We start from the raw sequence: 18,762 nt of genomic DNA, 5'->3' as shown, positions 1-18,762 counted from the left end.
GGATCCTCTCCCCAAGACCCACAGAAATTATCACCAGGAGCTGGATCCTCTCCTCAGGTCTCAAAGAAATTTCCACCAGAAGCTGGATCCTCCCCTCAAGTCTCAAAGAAATTTCCAGCAGCCGAATACCCTCCTGAAGATGAACAACAATCACCAGATCTTGGATCTACGACTTTGTAGTATACCGTAGATACAGATGAAAATTTGTCGCTTGGATTCAATATTTTCAGTTTCCAAATGCAGACGAAATGTAACATATACCACTGTTTTGTATAGGTTTATAAAGAAAATGGCAAAAAGTTGCATATTTGAACAGCAAAGAAAATCTACGATTTCTTTTTATTTTAAAAATTCAGACTGAATTTGTGTTATAACTATTCAAATTCTGTCAAACATATTTAAAGAATGAATTTCATAGCTACCTAATTTACATGTATATGGTATAAATCCGGCTTTAAACCGTTCCAACCCAGATTTTACCATATAAATTGGCTAGCTATTAAAGACAGATGATATAAACAAACTTGTTTACAAAAATCATTAGAATAACAACTTAAGCATGTTTATATAAGTAAAAGAAATAATTTTAACCACAAAGATTTTAATTTCTCTTCCAGGATTCACAAATATGTCTTATAAAGCGATAAAAAAGTTGTATACATTTATAAGGGTGGCAGGAAAAAGGTAGAATATTGAACATTACAGAACATTTCTAATTTCTCAATGTTTTAGAAATTTAATATTTGCATCATTCTCAAACGAAAAAGCTCCAAAAATATATATTAATCAAGGCATCAAATTTTTTGATTGTATCATCTGTCCTTAAATTCATTCCTTATAATTTTATTTTCATTCATTTAATGTACGGAAATGGTTGACATAAAAACCACTTCAAACTGAAAGTTGAAATGTAGCTTTAGTCGAATCGATCAAGTCATTTGATGTAGGCAAGAAAGTTTATACGATAAAAAGTAAATTTTTTTTATCAAATCAAATGGCGCGTTACAACCAGAATTATATTATATAATCAATCAATCCATCAAATTTTTGTTTGTGTTATTTATCCTTAAAATTAACAAATAAACAATATGTCATTGGAAAGATGGACTATTTAATCGATAAATATAAACTTTAGCAGCTGGGGCAGTAAATACAACAAGTGTTAAGATGATTTGAGTGAATTCTCTATGATTGGAGGTGTACAGCATTACATCAAAAATTTCAAAAAATATTTCAAACATATCAAATGGGCCACATGTTTTTGTTTGTTTAAAGCATTTAATTTTGTCTATTACTGTGGTTTCATCATTATTCGTTGAACACAATCTTCGTGGATTCGTTGTTGAGTCGATCCACGAAATCAAATATTCATCGAAGTTTGGTGCCTCCATTTTGATTTATGGTAAACCTTTAAAAAGCCGATTCCGACTCTCGATAATATACGCAAATCCTCCCCCCCCCCCCTTTTCCCTACAGGTTGACTATATAAACGTATTTAATCAGTTTGAAAATACTGAAAAAAAGAGGTAGAAATACTTTTAGATAATTATCTGGACTTTTTGAGTAAAAATGTTTTAATATTCTGCACGGAGATAAACAAACAACACGTAGATCTGTCAACGCGGTGCATATACCGATCAGTGATATTACCCCAAAGGATGATAATCAGGCGTAAATGTGTTAAATTTGTTATTCTCAAACAATCTAATGGTCCAACCCCAATTATCACCTGCACAATGAAAACAACAAAATATCGTTAATTAAAACTTCCGATAGAGATAATTAATTACTCTCTCTTTACAGGCTATATTCATACAAATTACACAATTTAATACTAATTTGACTTTTAACTGTTTGTTAGAAACATATTTTTTGTTAAACATGAGATACTAGTATGTATATAATAATCTATTTATTATAGTGACTTGTGTAATACATCATGAAATACTTAAATACAAAAAAGACAAGTACTTTACACCCGGCCCTTTGGACCTATAAATCTTACATTTTCCCTCACGGACTATAATTATGTATGTACAATATTGTGTAAATCGTTAACTTATTTATTTTGCTCCTGAGAATGATATAGTATGTCTATCGGAATAACATTTTTCACTACTGTCACAGACCGAAGTCCATATCAACTGATAGTTTGGTGATACAGCATTTGTCCATCGTAAGACACTTCTGTTCCAGTACCGAACTATATTCGTGCAGCGTAGATAATAACTAGCAATGTTCTTGTTAGTCATGTTGGTCAATCTGCACGGTTTGTCGAGGTATGATTCGTCCACTTGCATCGACCCGTAGTAATCTTCCCCGTTCCCGCGGTAAGTTTCTCAAGATGGTGCGTGCATTTATAAATATTAACCGTTCTATGCGAGATTTACTGCTTCTAAGAAAAGTTTCTTTGTATAAATCGGTGTCTTTTAACTTCATCTTGTTTCTACGCACACAAATTTTTTCTTCTTTATTTTGGAAACTTATTTTGATAAGGCCTGGTTTATTTGGAAATCTTGTTGGCAGCCGGACTGCGCTTGTTATCTGAACAATTGTGATACGGTTTTTCCCAGTGCCTAAATCAAATTTTCAGCTTTTTGCATGACGTTTTCATCGTCAGTGACAGGGATGTCACTAGCTGTGATAGTAATCTCATTGTTATTTAGCGGATCTAACGAGTGTCCGATGATCAGGTTGGGCACACCCCACCATTTGGTACTTTATCTCCCATATGGTGGTCAATCACCCATATCGTACACATTGTTTACTGACCATATGGGAGAAAAAAATCGTGCATTATCATTTGTAGTCTTCCTTTTAAGAAGCGTATCATGTCTGGTCAAGTGGTAAGTACTATGGGACGTTTTCCGTCATAATAACGTTAAATATTTCACTTTCCATGTCCAAGTTCTTGCGCTTGTCTGTTTAAAAAGGAGGTCTTGTGTAGAAATGATAGTTGTGGTGTTTAGAAAATGGTGTTTCTACCTTCAATCCTTCATGACTTCTTCTAAAACTTCATGGACTCTTTTCTAGTCATGTTTACTTTCATTTCCGATCATCCGGGTATTTCTGAAACAATTACAACCAATGAAATCTCTTGATCTTTATCGACGTATCTCAAAAGCTTAATTTTACTACGGTGAAACATTCGGGTGCATAATGTATAAAAAGGACGAACAATGTGCGATTTTCTTGTGGACATGGAAAATGAAGAAATAAAAAGAATATTTGAATTTTTTACATTTTTTTTCCTTATTTGTAATAATTAAAATTAGAAAAAGGTATCCAAAGGTGGGAAAGTATCCTACATATCCAAGCTGAAAGACAAGAAACAACCGACAAAGGTTTTTACGGACAAAAGAAAGGTGTCTAGGTCTTTCAGTAAGAGGAAGGATACCCTTCTGGAGAAGGTAGGCTTGCTTAAAACAAGAATGAATTTTCATGCACCAAATTTTACTTAAGCATTTCTTTCCAGGCACATAGCATTGTTTTTAAAGTGTGAGGAAAGGGGGTTGTTTCCAACTTTATATTAATAAAAATTCTACTAGAATTACATTAATGTAATACGAATATGAATGATGTGATGTAATTCAACAAATTTTGTGAGAGCCAATCAACCTGAAAATCTCAACTGGACTTTCTAAAAAAAGAGGGGGGGGGGTGTCCCCTCCCTCAGCACCTACGTGTCTGCTTTAGATAATAAATGAAGTATATATGTGTGTCTGAATATAAAAACAGGGCACATACAGGTGCTTTTCTTTCCTGTTTGTATATTTGATAGAAATGTTGATATAAAGAATAAATGACAATCCAGAATAGAACGTACGTGCAATATTTGTTTATAGTTTTTTGTCATTATAATTACAAGAACATTAAACACAATAACAATAATGATGATGATAATAATAATAATAAATTGGAATTCTTCATACTAAGGCAAAAGATTTGTACACTGCAACTTCTGCAGAGGTGTCCGTCACTATTCGGAGTTCTTCTGGGGCGACTTATGAGTACAGAAGTCCAAACTTCAATGAGGTATCGACAGTATAAATAATCACAAAGTTCATTATATCTGAAAAAGAGTTACAATTAAGTTTGGTGAATATATGGAAATAAAAATAAAAGTTAAAGGAGTTGTGTTAATTTTATTTAAGTTACCCACATGTACAAGTGAAACTAAGGATTCGCAGCCCTCAACTTCAAGTGCCGCGCCAGCTGATGTGGAGCACCACAGCGTGCGAGAGAGTGCCGCTCAGACAACTGAGTCCGTCCTATCGCCTGAAGTTGCGGAGGACAAATGTAGGATCTGTGGGGAGAAAGAGGGAGAGAATAGAATGTGGATTGGGTGTGAGGTGAAAGATTGTAATTTTTGGAGGCATGCGTGGTGTATGGGTGTGACAGCGTACAGGGATAGGGCTTTAAAAAATCTGAAGTTCTACTGTCCCAAACATATTGGGAAAAAACAATAAATTTCTCTATACATTTGTAAGAATTACAGCACAATTTCTTCTTTTTCTTGGATAATTTTTTTTTAAGGTACTTAAAAATCGAAGGTTCAGCATCCGTCTCTTCAGTCATTAGATTTTGTTTCAACTCCATTAATTGTTATTTTTAAGGATAAAATAAACTAAAAGACATTTCTAAAAAAAAAAAAAAAAATAACGTCAGTAAACATTTACCATGCGAGGCGCACTTTGACATAGCAAAGCCTTTCATCTCAACAATTATATGAAAAAATTACTCATTTTCCCCAGTGACATTCATTCCTGTCATTAGAGTATTGGACATTTCACTTTCTTAATTACAATCATTATATTTATTTATTTGTTTTGTTGGTAATTTTTTAAATAGCATATGTAAAATAAAATAGGATATTTCACCGCAATCATCAAATATAAAAAAAATATTTTTTACTTACATCAATCACTCTCACTTTCATTCTGGCCCTCGCGGATTTCATTTATTTCCTTCAGAAATTGCAAGATGGTAGCTTTTTTGCTCTTTTTAATTTTTGTCCATTTCTTATTTAACACATCGGAGCCCAAGTCATCAATCAATGTCTGTATATGTGATATGATTTCTGTTTTTGTTTTGTTTGATATGTCTGTATGTTTGTGTCTATGTTCCTGTAGGATGAAAATTGGAGTGTATTTCTGTCTGGATGAAAGTTTGTTTGTAGTGATGTGTGTGTAGTGAAGTTGTTTGTTGTGTGTGCACTGTGTGGAGAATTGCGAGAGGGCGCTGTCTGTAGGTTTGTTGGAGAGTGTTGTGAGAGTAGTTTGTTGAAAATATCCACTTTTTCTAATGATTTTTCGGAAGGAGGCTATTTCCTCTGTGAGGTCGTAAGTGTAGTTGTAATTACTGTCTTTTTCTGACATCCCCAGCTTCCCCTGCATATTTTGTCTTATCTATAATTATTAAAGAAAGATTTTTCACAATTCATGTATCACAATTATTTTTACAATAATTTCACCAGGTTGCTTGTGATAGAAAAAGGCTTTACCTCATCTAATCTATCAATGTTTCGACAAATTGTCAGCCATCTCTCCTCAGATGGCATCCCAGGAGGCATGAAACTTTTTGCCTTCCTGTTGAGGTTTTCTAGGACAAAATCGCCTCCTTCCCCCTTACTGTCGTTACCACTCACACTGTAAGATTCATGGTTTGCAATGAACTCACTTACTTCAGAAGGACATTGCAGTCTAATCATTGAATCTCTTATATATGCCTCCATGTAGAATGGCATGTTTAGACCAAAGAACAACGGAGAAAACATGCATCTGCTTGCAAGAATTGCATCACTGTTGTTCCGTCTAACACCAGCACGAAATACATGGAGGGCAAGGCTGAAATTAAAAAGAACATCATACATGAATTTTTCATTAGGGGTAGTAAGGCTGTCCAGAAAACCGTCAACAGTTGGGTCACGATTGGTGCTTATAGCGTCCCTAACATAGGGAACCATGATTTCACCAGACATGGCAAAAAGAAAAATTTCAAAGATCTGCCAACTTTTATGGTGATCTGGAATTTAAAAAAAAGCTATAAAAAATACTATAGCTAACTTGGATTATATACCAGTTGCTATAATCATAAAATATAATTGCCACTTGTTTCATACCGCTTGCACTCTGGCATGCTGCAAGGGCCTTTGGGCTTCTAAAGCCCAACATCTTCGCCAGGTCTTGTAGGACAATTTCCCACAGAAATTTAAAAATGGCTTTGACCATGTTAATTTCGAAATGGCCGTGACCTAATGAAAAGTATATTTTTATTAAAAAAAATTATCCAATTGAAATATTGCAAAAATAATATCATAAATGTAATGTTTAATAATATTTTTCAGGAAATGCTCGACACTTTTATTTTATGGACATGAAAACCATGCATGCCTGTTAACATGAGAACATCCTTGTATTTTCGCCCATCCTCTGAGTTGTCTGTGTGGTGTGTTTCATTAATATGGGACAGAAATTCTGCCCTCCCATCATATTGGCGTCTACACAGCGGACAAATGAAAATTTCCTCAATCAGTCGTGATGCAAGGATATATGGAAGGCCATCACACCCTACAGCTGTCCATCTCCTTGCATCACCGACCTTTGCCTCCTCCATTAAATGATCCAATACCTATGTATATAGGATTAAAATATTTATCATCTTTCCGACAAATTATCTGATGATTATACCTGATTTATTTAATTAAATACATACTTTCTCCACTGCTTCATACGAACATGGATTCTCAAATATCGGTTCCCCAGCAATGACCTTTGATGGCCCAGGTTTATGTCCCGATGCAATATAAGTGTACCTGTAATTTTTTTTCATATTGAAAATTGCTCAACAGTAATCCCCACCCCACCCCAAAAAAGATGTAGAAGGGTTGGGATGGGTTGCTTTTTGGTTCTCCATGGGATTTTCAATGTTATTAAATTTCTTTGTTAAGTTGTAAAATGTAACCTCAGATCAAACCCTAGGAAAAACCCACTCCTCGTAAAATGTCAAGATAGTCATGAAGAGAAATTTGGATTACTTGTCTGATCACCCCCACCCCCATTATAGGTTTTTAGGTTTAGTCAACTTTTTAACTTGTTAAGGATTTGAGGGTCGACAAAAAATTTTCCAGTACAATATTTCTTTGACTTGGTGTGGAAACACCCATCAATCCCATCCCATCCTGTAAAATAAATTCCTGGATTCGCGCATGGAAACACACATGTACCCACGTACATTTTTGTTTGGTAATTTTTGATTTATGTATTAAAAGCAAATGAAATTGTAGCTTACCTTTCGTCTGGGGGAGGGGTTTCACATGGAGGATCAATGTTTCCATCCATGTGATCCTCAAGACAATTATTTACTTTCTTTTGTTGATTGGCTACTTCCTGCAGCCTCTTAGCAAGAAATTGTTTTCTGTATTTCAAAATATTGCAATAAACAAATGGCATACGTAATAATATTTAATATCTAGTGAATTTTCATTTTATATGTATGAGTGACGATATACAGGCACGTAGGAAACAATTTCGTTGGAGGGAGGGAAAGGGGGGATAATGAAATAGTGATAATAATAAATAGTGATAATAATGCTAAAATCAACTAAATAAATAAAGAAATTTACACGAAACATTTATTGAGGGGGTTCTAATGTAAATAAAGTGTATTTGATTGTGGTGGGAATCCCCCCTTTTCAATCCTATATGCCTGATATTTAGAAAGCCCATCATTTCTGTTATGTACCTGAAACCATCAAACTGTTTCTCATAGACCTCTTCTTGTCTCTTAATATTTTTTACGAAATTTTGTTTTGAGGTAGTATCGTAGCACTGCCACGAAGAGGGTGCGTAGTGTTCCAATGTCTGGATATTAGAATTGGTTTCCATGTGTGCTACAGAAGTAATGACCGAGGAAGATGCTTTGAAGTCATTCTTCACTCGCCATTTTCTCCCTATGACCTTTATCATAAATAAAAAAAAAAAGGTTCAGAAAACACACACACAACAAAAGGTAATATAAAGAAATTAAATGAAAACAAAATGAACTGGAAAAAAAATTGAAAAAATGTATAAATGTGCTATTTCATCGGTAAAATCTTTAATGTGGGAACATTTAGGAAATAATGCACCTGGTTGTTGTCGAAGAATGTTATAAAATCACTGTTTGAGGGACAGCTGATTTTATCAGTGCTGTGGTCCTTTAACCAGTTTAAAATGCTCGTATAGCTCCCACTTGGAGAGCAAGCAGACGTGATGCTCACTGCTTCTTTGCTTCCTGTCAATCAATACGTGCACAAAAGGAATGATCAACAAATGCACTTAATAAAAGAAATAAAAGTGAAAATAAGAAAAAAATAAATCTAAAATCAAAAACAACAAAAACAAAGTTTTATTTAGAAGAAAATAAATATTATAGGATATGTTTATTGACGCACCTGTTTTTGAATATACTAATAAAGATCTGGCAAAAGCCAGGGGACCAACAAAGTTTGGATTTCGCAGTTGGTAAATGGCCTCAAGGGCATTAACCAAGAACATGGAAAAATTCATATTGGAAAATTTTTCCTCCATTAGTCCTTCAAAAAATGCAAGCACGCATCCATTTCTTTCCTTAATCCAATCTTTAATAAGAAAAAAAAATCATTAAACAACATAAGAAACATTTTTATTCAAATTTTAATTTTTACATATATACACTTACTAAAAACAATTTCCTTTCCGTTTTTATAAAAAAGGAGGGGGTCTGTAACATTAATTCTACACAAAAAGGGGCACACATTATCAATAACGGAGCAACAACTGTATATGGACATTGCTTTTCTATTGGGCAAGTATATATAGTAAATACTGCATGTCAAAATAATGGAGTTGGGTGCGTGGGTGGTGTTGGGGGGGGGGGGGTGCTCTTCCTCTTTTTGAGGTCAGACATTGCTTATAATATGAGAAGTGAAAGTTCAGTGCCACAGTGAATGTTTCCTTGTTAGTATGCAGCTTACTTGACGGGTCGAAATGTTTCAAAGCGTCGTCATCTTTGTAAACTTTTCCTGCCTCCACACTGTCCTTGTAAATGTCTTTCGACTGTTTCCTGCCTGTATAAAAATGATTGTAAAAAAAAGAATTCTTAAAAAAAAAACCCACACAGATAAATAAACACCATCACCACCCCTCTCCCCAAGAAAATAAAACAAAAGAAAAATATAAACTAAAAAGTATTAATTATTTTAAAAAATCTTAATCAATAAATGAAAAAAATACATGAAAACAGATCACAACTGTGTTATCTTCTGATTCCTATTTCAATACCTATGGCTTTTGTCAGTTCCTCTAATTCGGTCTGCGTAAATTCATCTCTTTCAATTTTTTCCATAACTTCCCCCAATAGGGTGCTCTTTTTTCTCTTACTGGATGTTTCCTCGAGTAACAATGCCTGATAAAGTGAAGTTTTTGCAATGAAATAAGGATAGAGAGAGCATCCTTCATCATGTTCATTACTAAATTTATTGGATGGTGCAAGGAATAGGATTGGTAGGGGGTGTTAAGTCGTTAATAAGAATTTGTTGACGGAGAAATTGAATATCCATGTCTTAATAGCTTTGTTAATGTGCACTTTTACCCTCCTTTGCCTCTGTTACGATGTACGATGCTTCATGCATTCTTAATATCATTCACCAATTTATAACATAGGCGTCGGAGGCAAATTGAAAGTGGAGGGGGGGGGGCTAAATGAAAGTGAAAAAAAATTTCAAATCTGAAAAAAAAAATGACAAGCAGAAAAAAAGGAAAATGGGGGTTTTTCGAATTTCTTGAAAGTGGGGGGGGGGGGGCTAAACCTACACCCCTTGGCAAACTTGGCAAAAAAAGTGGGGGGGGGGTAAGCCCCCCCCCCCCCCGGGTCCGACGCCTATGTCCATGTATGATCTAACTCAAAGTAGCTTATTCGTAAAGTTTTAAATGAAAAATAAGAGTTAATAATTAAAATATTTCAGAAATATCACTGTTATTAATGCATCCCCCCCCCCTTAAATCCCTTTTCAAGGATCATGAAGAAAGCTGATACCTCTACTTGTATATATTAAATATTTGACTTTATTTTTATTTACCTCAGTGTACTTTATACACCCATCACACAGAAAGTTTGCATATGTGCTAAGTACACCCATGTCTTGTAGTTTTTTAATGACTGCTACCCGGATTCTCTTTCCATCAATTTTCCTTAAATTTTGTCCATCTTTCGGGCAAAAACTTGCATTTGAGCACCCACACTTTTTTTCAAATGGCATTCTTTAATATAAATCCATGCATGAATTAATGTTTTGCATTTTAATATACACATTTAATATATAGTGCAATTTTCATAAGAATTTCTATTACATTTTAGCTGTACATGCGCGCCATACAGTGCTTTTTGACAGATAATTAAACATAACGGCACTTTTCATTGGTCTATCTTGATCTTCATCAACTATGCGCTTTAATTTCAGAAGTTCTAAACCGAAAGGACGTGCATTAATTGAATTGATGCAAATCAACAAGATTTATCCTTGTTATAAGGAAAAAAGGTAAGGGAATGAAAGATGTACGTACCTATATGGTGTCGATATCTCGCTACACCTCAGAAACCGGACATAGAATGACAGGTGACTCGCTTTATATAGTATCTAGGTATGTCAACTAGCAATCCCTGACTCTCGTGCTGATGCGCTTTTGCATTGTTTTCATTTTATTTTGGCGGCAAAAAAAATGATCACCATTTGGTCAGTAAAATGTGTACACTATTTAGGCTATTGTCCACCATATGGGAGATAAATAACCAAATGGTGGGGTGTGCCCAACCTGATGATTCCAAGGTGATTGCCGTTATCCCCTGTTACATGTTTTTCTAAATCGTCCAGACGTGATTGTATGGATTGTATGGAAGTGAGAATTTGGTCAGTGCGATTTGTCTCTCTAACAATGTCTAAAGATATCACATCCTTCAATGATCGAATCTTTTTTTTCAACATTTTCCATCAAATCTGTTTTTAATCTGTCTAACTATGACTCAAACATGCGCTTCATACTTTCCTGATTATTCTTTAAATCAAGGACTACAGATAATAGTGTATCTAGTTTTCCTGAAACAGAGTCAGAGCTTGTTTGGTTTGACGCCATATTTATATTATCCAGTGACTTGTCATGGAAAGTGAATGAATCGAATACACTATTAACTAATTCACTGTCAGTTTCACTTCTAGTGCTATCATTAAGTTCCCCAGTAGACACGTATAAAACAGAATTCGCTTGATTCAGTAAATCACTCACCGTTATATCTCGCTCGATCTGCTCGTGATTACTGTTCAAAGTAGTGTCCTCGGCTTTGAAATATTTAAAATCGGGACTGACTTCACTACTGCTATTACTGCTGCTGCTTTAGACTTTTTTCCTCTTCTTCTGCTTGTTTTGTCTATTTCCAGTCATTTTATTCAGTTCCATCAAGATATGGCACAAATTCATACTGTTTCTTACGCATTTTTACTCAAAACTCGGAGCACCGAAAATTGACGTCCATACACAAAGTCACGTGGCACGTTCTATATGTATGTATGTATGTTGCGCATTTCCTGCAAATTTCGAAGCCTTTCACGGCTTAATTGCTTGTCGTGGACGACACGACTTGCTTGTTTAAGCGTGAAGTCTTATCCAGCGAGCGTGGATGATCTACAAACAAGGGGATTTGGATGTCTTTGTCAACCCCAGAAACACACGCCGTGCATGTGAAAATAAGTATCGAACACCAATACTTAATTTTTGTTACTTTTAATATCATGTTGCCACACTTAATTATCGTCCGTATGTGCGCCTAAAAGATGAAATTCAGATTAATATTTTGAGATACTTGCACATCTTTTCCCCGAAACATCGATTAATTAAATAAAATTAAGTATATTTTAATATATTTCTTTTAAAAATCTGTTTCAATATCCGATATTTTTATTGGCCCTTCGAGTTCATAGTCTTACAGTGGAGACGGTATTTGGAATGCCTCCCCCTTTCTTGTTATACCATGTGTACTGCGTTGTAAACGCTTGAAGGTTCCTACTTTTAAAAATACAGATAAGTAAAATATAAATAATAAATTAAAGAGTTTTCACCTGCACTGTTAGTAATTGTTTTAAAATATTTACGTACTCTTAACATTGTAAATGGCTTGAAAATTCCAGCTAAAGCATACCGCGAGAGAAAAAAAAAATGAAAAGATGACATTTTTTTCTGTTCGGACCATTATCCACGAATTAACGTCTCCTCGAAACCGTGATTTTTACTAAATCCACGAAAATTGATGCCCACGAATATTAATGAAACCACAGTATTCAAAACATAAGTTCTTCAACAATACTAATTATAATTGTGCTGTAGCAGGAAATGAAAAAAATGCAAGGAATCAGACCGGGATTAGAACTCGGGCCCCCTGAATTTTCAGTCAAATGATCAACCATCTGAGGTATCTGGCCACCGACGATCGCATTCCTCCCTCCATAAAGGTCTTTTGCCATCAAAGACATCAACCCGGACATTTCCATGGCAGGACTTTCACCTGTCTCTTCCAGTGCATGGCACGGCACCATATGTCACAGGAAAGGAGAAAAATGCTGAACTATATTGGCAAGGGTTATCAAACTCGTCTGACCGTCATAGCCCTAATTAGTCTATTATCTATAGATGCAGGGAATTTCAGTACTACAAAATGCTCACTCATGAAGTATAATCTTTTATTTACTGTGGATCAACAGAGCTCAAAATTTAAGGTTTGCAATTAGCTCTGGAACGTCTCTGATCTAGAAAAAAACACTCAGATCCGGAAAAATTCTTAAACAGTTGAATTTTTTTTATAGAAGTAATGTTTATTATCATGTAAATAACATGATCTTTAATAAAGAAGTTTAACTTAAAAAAAGACATTCAAGTTTACATGCATTACTTTTTTCTTATGCTTGAAGTGTGTGCTGCATAAATAAATAATAGGTAAAAATTAAAACTAATTTCAAACATTTTTCATGAGAATTGGACGTACATATATACTCCCATATCGTTTCTTTTTCTTGTTAGCCTAATGCCTTCGGATGTTCTTTTGTTCTGAAATTTTTACTAGTTTGCAAAATATCCTCTCATCTTTTCTGTAATGTTTTAATAAATGCATCAGAATTGATCAAAGATGCTTTATTTATATTGGGATTGTATTTCCTATTTTTAATTACAGCAACAACCCTCTCAAGTGTAATGAATCAGTATGCTAAGTACAAACGGAACGCATTATTTATACATAAAAAATGTTTTGCAATGTTATTTCGTCCAACTTTCAATATTTCCCGTATTTGATTTGATATAATAGTAATACTGATTATGGATTCAACAACCTTGATCCGTCATCTGTGGGTTCCATGATTTAGATTTTAACGCATAGATTAGTAGGAAATATATGCATGTGCCAATGGTAGGAATAAGCACCAATAATGGACTGCTGAGGACTTGTATAATGCTTGCATTTACTTTGGTAGGTCAGCAGACATCGTATTTGTCAGGTAGCTAACGCGAGTTTTATGTGAAACGGATATAATGAGACACAGATTCGCCTCAATTGGTCAGCAAGGACTGCAAGCACAAAATTATGAATGTTTCAAGCTCCAAACGTAATTAAAAAATCCACCAAATTTGTCCCAGCTCCTATGACTTTAGAGGCCTGTGTTTACTCTGCTCCCTATTTTTATTATTTTAATTGACTTTTGTACAATGGTAGGTGCCAATTGTTTATAGAATTTCTTTTTTTCTTTAAACGGTATTTTCTTTTAACAAAAATATTTAATAAGAGTATTTTGATCTTATTTGCAAGCTTGCTCTAAAATATACAAAACTTATATCAGTAGCATCATTGTTAAGGTCAAGATGTTCTCTAGGTTGTTCTCAGTAAGACTGAGTGTCAACCCCTCCAAGTAATCCCCAGATTCCTGTGCAGTGCCCCTACTGGTGGGGTTTCCCATTCTATATTTAAAAAAAAAAACATTGGATTTTTCGATCAAATTTAACTTTTTTTTTACTTTTTACTTTTATTTTAATAAAGAATCTCCAGTATATATTACATGTATTTATTTTACATGAATTTCACTGATATTTAGCAGAATCATTATGAAAATCGAAAGCTGTCTTTTGTTCACTATACAACCCTAAAGAAGTGATGAACACCAACAGAATTAATATTCAGTCTACATGAGCAAGAATTTTAAAAACAAATACAAATAATTATATAATTATGAGGTCAAACAGAACATTTGAAGTATGCAAAGAAACTGGAGTTTCCCTCATCTAAACATAATATTAAAATGGTCTAAGAGTAATTTATCTAAATCTCAAATTATTTTGATTATCAGAGAAATGTTTTTCCAGTACTGCTCTTTCTGGTTTATATTGCAATTTTCATTACTTTAATTTAGTATTATGAACATACTAGTATTGATGCACATATTCATATCTTGGATATAAATGATTTAAAGATTAATGCAAAGAAAAGTGGGAAATGTTTGCAGATATACACACTTTGATAGGAATAACAAACAATAAGCGAGGACTGAAATATTGCTTTATCAACCTTGATAGGTAAGTATGTATCAAATCTGACACAATGATAACGTGAGTGTCATGTGAGCGGTTAGATTTTGTGATTTTGGTCGGCAGAGAGTGCAATCATAAAATAAAGGTAACTTTTTAAGTTTAATTTTTTTTATAGCAATATCACAATATTTGTCCTTCTTTAAATAGCATTTTCTTTCAAGTAACGGAAAAGGTTAAGATATTTTCTGCAATACCACTCTCCAATCTGTACGAATTCTTTTATTTTTCTATTTTACATCACTTTCTATGTCAAGGGAAAGGGTGTTACTGTTAAATAACTTCGTAGCACAGATAAGGCTACAAAAAGAAGGCGGAGGCTAATCTATACGGAAATATCAATGATGACATAACCCGTCAAGGTAGCCTAGTGCGGGGTGTTTGCTTCGTGATCGGGAGACCCTGGTTCGATTCTCGTTGGCCGCTTGACGTAAACATAGGTAGTGACTGTTATTTCGCCAAGCGCCCGACATTAGAAATGAAAGTCAGGGGTCTCTCGGATATGACCTTTAAAATGTAGGTCCCGTATCACAGTGGCCGTTGGCACGATAAAGAACCCTCATTGCTCAATGGCCCTGAGTGCCGAGTATACGTCTAAATTTGAAACCCTTCACCGGTATATGAGTGAAAAATTCTCGAATGGGACGTTAAACATTGTACGAAGATCAATGATGCCATCATACAAAACTAACAATTCTATAAAAAAAATAATAATAATAATATGATTTTATACTATAGGGATTTTTTGAATTACATTAAAACTTAGTATTACATGCTGATTTGCCGTTAGTTAAATCCCATATAGCAGAACAAGAAACTGATCGCGATGCACTTGTCGAGGTGACGTCATTCCATAACATTTGATGCCTTTTGCATGCAGCGAGAAGTGGATCAAGTAATATTCACAACGAAAAATGCATTTCATCATTAGATAAAATATTATTTCAAGATATTTAAGAGGTTATTAACTTTGATGTTTTTATGATTTTTTTCAGATACTTTCCGTACATTTCTTAGTTAACTGATACTGTTGTAAATTTGTATGTAGGTACGTTGGAGGTTAATATAAGGGTCTTAATAAAGCGATCTAGTGCATGGACATACACACAATTGATCTTAATAAGCTTTTACACATAAACCCTAGACGTATTAAGATATTTGAAAAGTGCTGCGACCCTGTGGAAATCTTGAAAATGAAATAATTATTTCTATATTTAAAGCAGTTGACCAGCGAAACATTCAGCAATCAGTCTTACAAATATAATTTTAACAATGAAATAGTCTTACAAATGTAATTTTAACAATGAAATAGTAGAATCTAAATAAGATCGAAACACTTTCCACAAACTACAATGTGCGTTGAAATATTTGTATACTAATCTTTCGAGTTTTAACTTGGTTATGCCCTTGCACCTTTGAAATTTACAGGTAACCCCAATGCTGCATGTATATTATCTAAATTCACGTAACTGTCAATCATGTGACAAGTTTAAATGGAAAGCCCAATCGTCCCCAATGTAGTAATTAAAGATAATACATATGTCCGATATCAGTGAAGTATTAAAAAAGGTCACAATTCTGATAAAAATTTATTTTTTATCACAAAACATGCGCACTTTACCTGTACTGGGTTCCATTCACCACTACTCTCTTTCAAATTTTGTCATAAAAACAAAATAAACAAATATGCAACTTTTTTTCTTTCAAGATCCCTGAGTATATCTAGTTCAAATGACGCTATAATTTGCTTTTCTCTAGATCTGTCTACATGAAATCTCTGAAGTTAAAATAAGGCTGGCAATAATTCTCTTAAGAGTAATAATATCTGTGGTGGTGCTGATAGAAACGCACGGGGCATTATTGCAAGAAACTTCAAGATACAATAACAATCTATACAATTTTATATTTTAATAATGATCCTTTGACAAACATTTTGAATGGGTTCTCTTAAATATACTTTCTAAATTCAGATAAAGAAAGGTACTTCCAAGCATTTCTGAAATAAAAAATCCAAATATTTTTTTTAACTCAGAGTGAATGGCATGGGTTATCGTAAAACAACCCAGTATGTGATTTTCTATGACTTTCTCAAATGATGTTCATTCAAATATTTATGAACAAACCTTAAACTTTTACTATTTATTCAGATTTACAGTGATGGACCCCCGCGCCTGTGCTCAAGATGTGATGCGCTGTGTCATGTGTGAGACTGCTGTTGTACAAATGCACTGTGATACATGCCTTCTGAACCTGTGTAAGGCCTGCGTGGGAGAACACATCTCAACTAGTATATCTAAGAATCACAAAGTTGTAAAATTTCAGTCAAGGAAATTCACTTCTCTTTACCCTGGATGTGCCACCCATGGAGAAAAACGTTGTGAAATGTATTGTAGGCACTGTGACATTCCTGTCTGTCACATTTGCATTGCATCTGATCAACACTTCCAACACAAATTATCAAACATCTTGCATGTTCTGGGTGAAAGAAAAGACTTGATAAAGAAAGAACTAACTGAATTAAATGAGTCCATATATCCTACCTACCAGGACATTGCATGTGATGTAAAAGAGAGAATGAGTCAGTTAGAGACGGAATATGGAGATCTTTCAACAGCCATAACAAGACATGGAGAGGACTGGCACAGAGAAATTGACAAACTTGTCAATAAATTTATAGCTGAAGTTTATGAAATGAAGACCTCACAGTTACACATTTTAAAAAATCATCTGGATGAAATTAACGACAAAATTGTAAATATTAAAGTTGATATTGATTCACTTGATATTGTTGTAGACTCTAATGACATGTCAAGACTATTAAGAGTGAGATACAATGTAAATAAATATAAAAAGCTTCCACAAAAACCTTTGCCCTTTGTACCTAAATTCTATCCAGGGACATTCCAAGGCAGAGAAATTTTTAAACTTTTTGGAGATTTGTCATCATTGTCTCCTACAGAAGAAAAGCATGGATACTGTATGAAGAAAATAAAAGAATCAAAGAAAGTTAGTTCAATTCATTTAGTCCAAAAGAAATCAACGCGCATTGTATCCCCCTCTACTTTGTCTCTGAAATCATCAGAAGTAGAAGCTTCTCTAATAGAAAAACAGGAATCATCAGAATATGGATCCCAAAACATACGCAAAAAGCTGCTTTGTTCAGATATTTTTAGTGGAATGGAGTTTTTTGGCATCGAGACAAATATTGCATGCCTGGGTGATGACAAATTTTGGACATGTGGAGACAGCAGTACCATGACACTCTACAGCATCAATGAAGGTTCTGTACAATTTGTCAATTCAATTAAAACAAAGTCAAGGAAAACCCCAACAGACATAGTAATAACAAGAGATCGACGACTAGTTTATACTGATTACAAGACAAAAACTGTGAACATTCTGATATCTGAAAAAATTTATGAGTTGATCAGATTGAAGACCTGGAGACCCCAAGGTGTCTGTACAAGTTCCTGTGGTGACCTTTTGGTTTCCATGGAAAGTGATGACAAAACACAATCAAAAGTTGTGCGATATAATGTTTTCATAGAAACAAAACCATATCCCTTCGCCGCAGAGAAACAAAGCATTCAGTTTGATGATAAGGGTCTTCCTTTTTATTCATCTGGTAGTTCTGATAAATACATATGTGAGAACAAGAACCATGATATTTGTGTATCTGACTGTGGAGCTAAAGCAGTAGTGGTCGTCAATCAGGCTGGAAAACGTAGATTCAAATACGCTGGCAATACATCTGCCCCAAAAACTAAACCATTCAGTCCAAGAGGAATCACTTCAGACAGTCAAAGTCACATCATGATAATAATTGTGTCCATGTTATGGACCAAGATGGACAGTTTCTAATTTTCATAAGTCTCCGAATTCATGAACCATATGGATTGTGTACAGATTCAGAAGACAATCTGTTTGTTGCTGTCACAGATTTAAAAGCATTTTTTCCACTGAGCCATGTGAAGAAAATCAAATACCTGCAGTAAAAAATAACCATGCAATTAAAAATTTACCTGAGACACTTACGAAGGCAAAATCAGACTTTAAAACATGTTTAAAAAGGACTTTTTTCCATAAATTTGTAGGTACATTGATTTCTTTATTGACTAAATAT

General features: G+C 34.3%; 3 protein-coding genes across 4 annotated transcripts; 1 reads left to right on the top strand and 2 right to left on the bottom strand.

The window, feature by feature from the left end:
- Positions 1-2,839: 2,839 nt before the first annotated feature.
- On the bottom strand, positions 2,840-6,297 carry LOC133175605 (uncharacterized). Of its 2 annotated transcripts, XM_061310717.1 has the most exons (6): positions 6,122-6,297; positions 5,504-5,846; positions 4,919-5,408; positions 4,163-4,306; positions 3,933-4,072; positions 2,840-3,069 (listed from the first exon to the last, which is right to left on the bottom strand). In XM_061310717.1, the coding sequence occupies exons 1-3, from the start codon at positions 6,136-6,138 to the stop codon at positions 4,920-4,922; spliced, it is 849 nt and encodes a 282-aa protein (XP_061166701.1). In that variant the 5' UTR covers positions 6,139-6,297; the 3' UTR covers positions 2,840-3,069; positions 3,933-4,072; positions 4,163-4,306; position 4,919. The 2 variants fall into 2 exon arrangements, with proteins under 2 accessions (XP_061166701.1, XP_061166700.1); XM_061310716.1 differs by lacking the exon at positions 6,122-6,297 and having other exon boundaries at positions 5,504-6,028.
- LOC133175604 (uncharacterized) lies at positions 6,294-10,350 on the bottom strand. The gene is made up of 9 exons (XM_061310715.1): positions 10,100-10,350; positions 9,303-9,426; positions 8,996-9,088; positions 8,435-8,620; positions 8,129-8,274; positions 7,744-7,958; positions 7,291-7,416; positions 6,715-6,814; positions 6,294-6,630 (listed from the first exon to the last, which is right to left on the bottom strand). Exons 1-9 carry the CDS (start codon positions 10,277-10,279, stop codon positions 6,343-6,345), a joined length of 1,458 nt encoding a protein of 485 aa, XP_061166699.1. The 5' UTR covers positions 10,280-10,350; the 3' UTR covers positions 6,294-6,342.
- Positions 10,351-16,796: 6,446 nt separating this feature from the next.
- On the top strand, positions 16,797-18,500 carry LOC133175585 (uncharacterized). The gene has a single exon (XM_061310703.1). The coding sequence runs from the start codon at positions 16,797-16,799 to the stop codon at positions 18,498-18,500; it is 1,704 nt and encodes a 567-aa protein (XP_061166687.1).
- The last annotated feature ends 262 nt before the right edge of the window (positions 18,501-18,762 follow it).

Source organism: Saccostrea echinata, unplaced genomic scaffold (assembly GCF_033153115.1).
Source record: "Saccostrea echinata isolate AGI-Se365-2 ecotype Australia unplaced genomic scaffold, CSIRO_AGI_Sech_v1 ptg000063l, whole genome shotgun sequence".
Taxonomy (NCBI): domain Eukaryota; kingdom Metazoa; phylum Mollusca; class Bivalvia; order Ostreida; family Ostreidae; genus Saccostrea; species Saccostrea echinata.
This window is presented reverse-complemented; position numbering and strand designations above follow the sequence as displayed.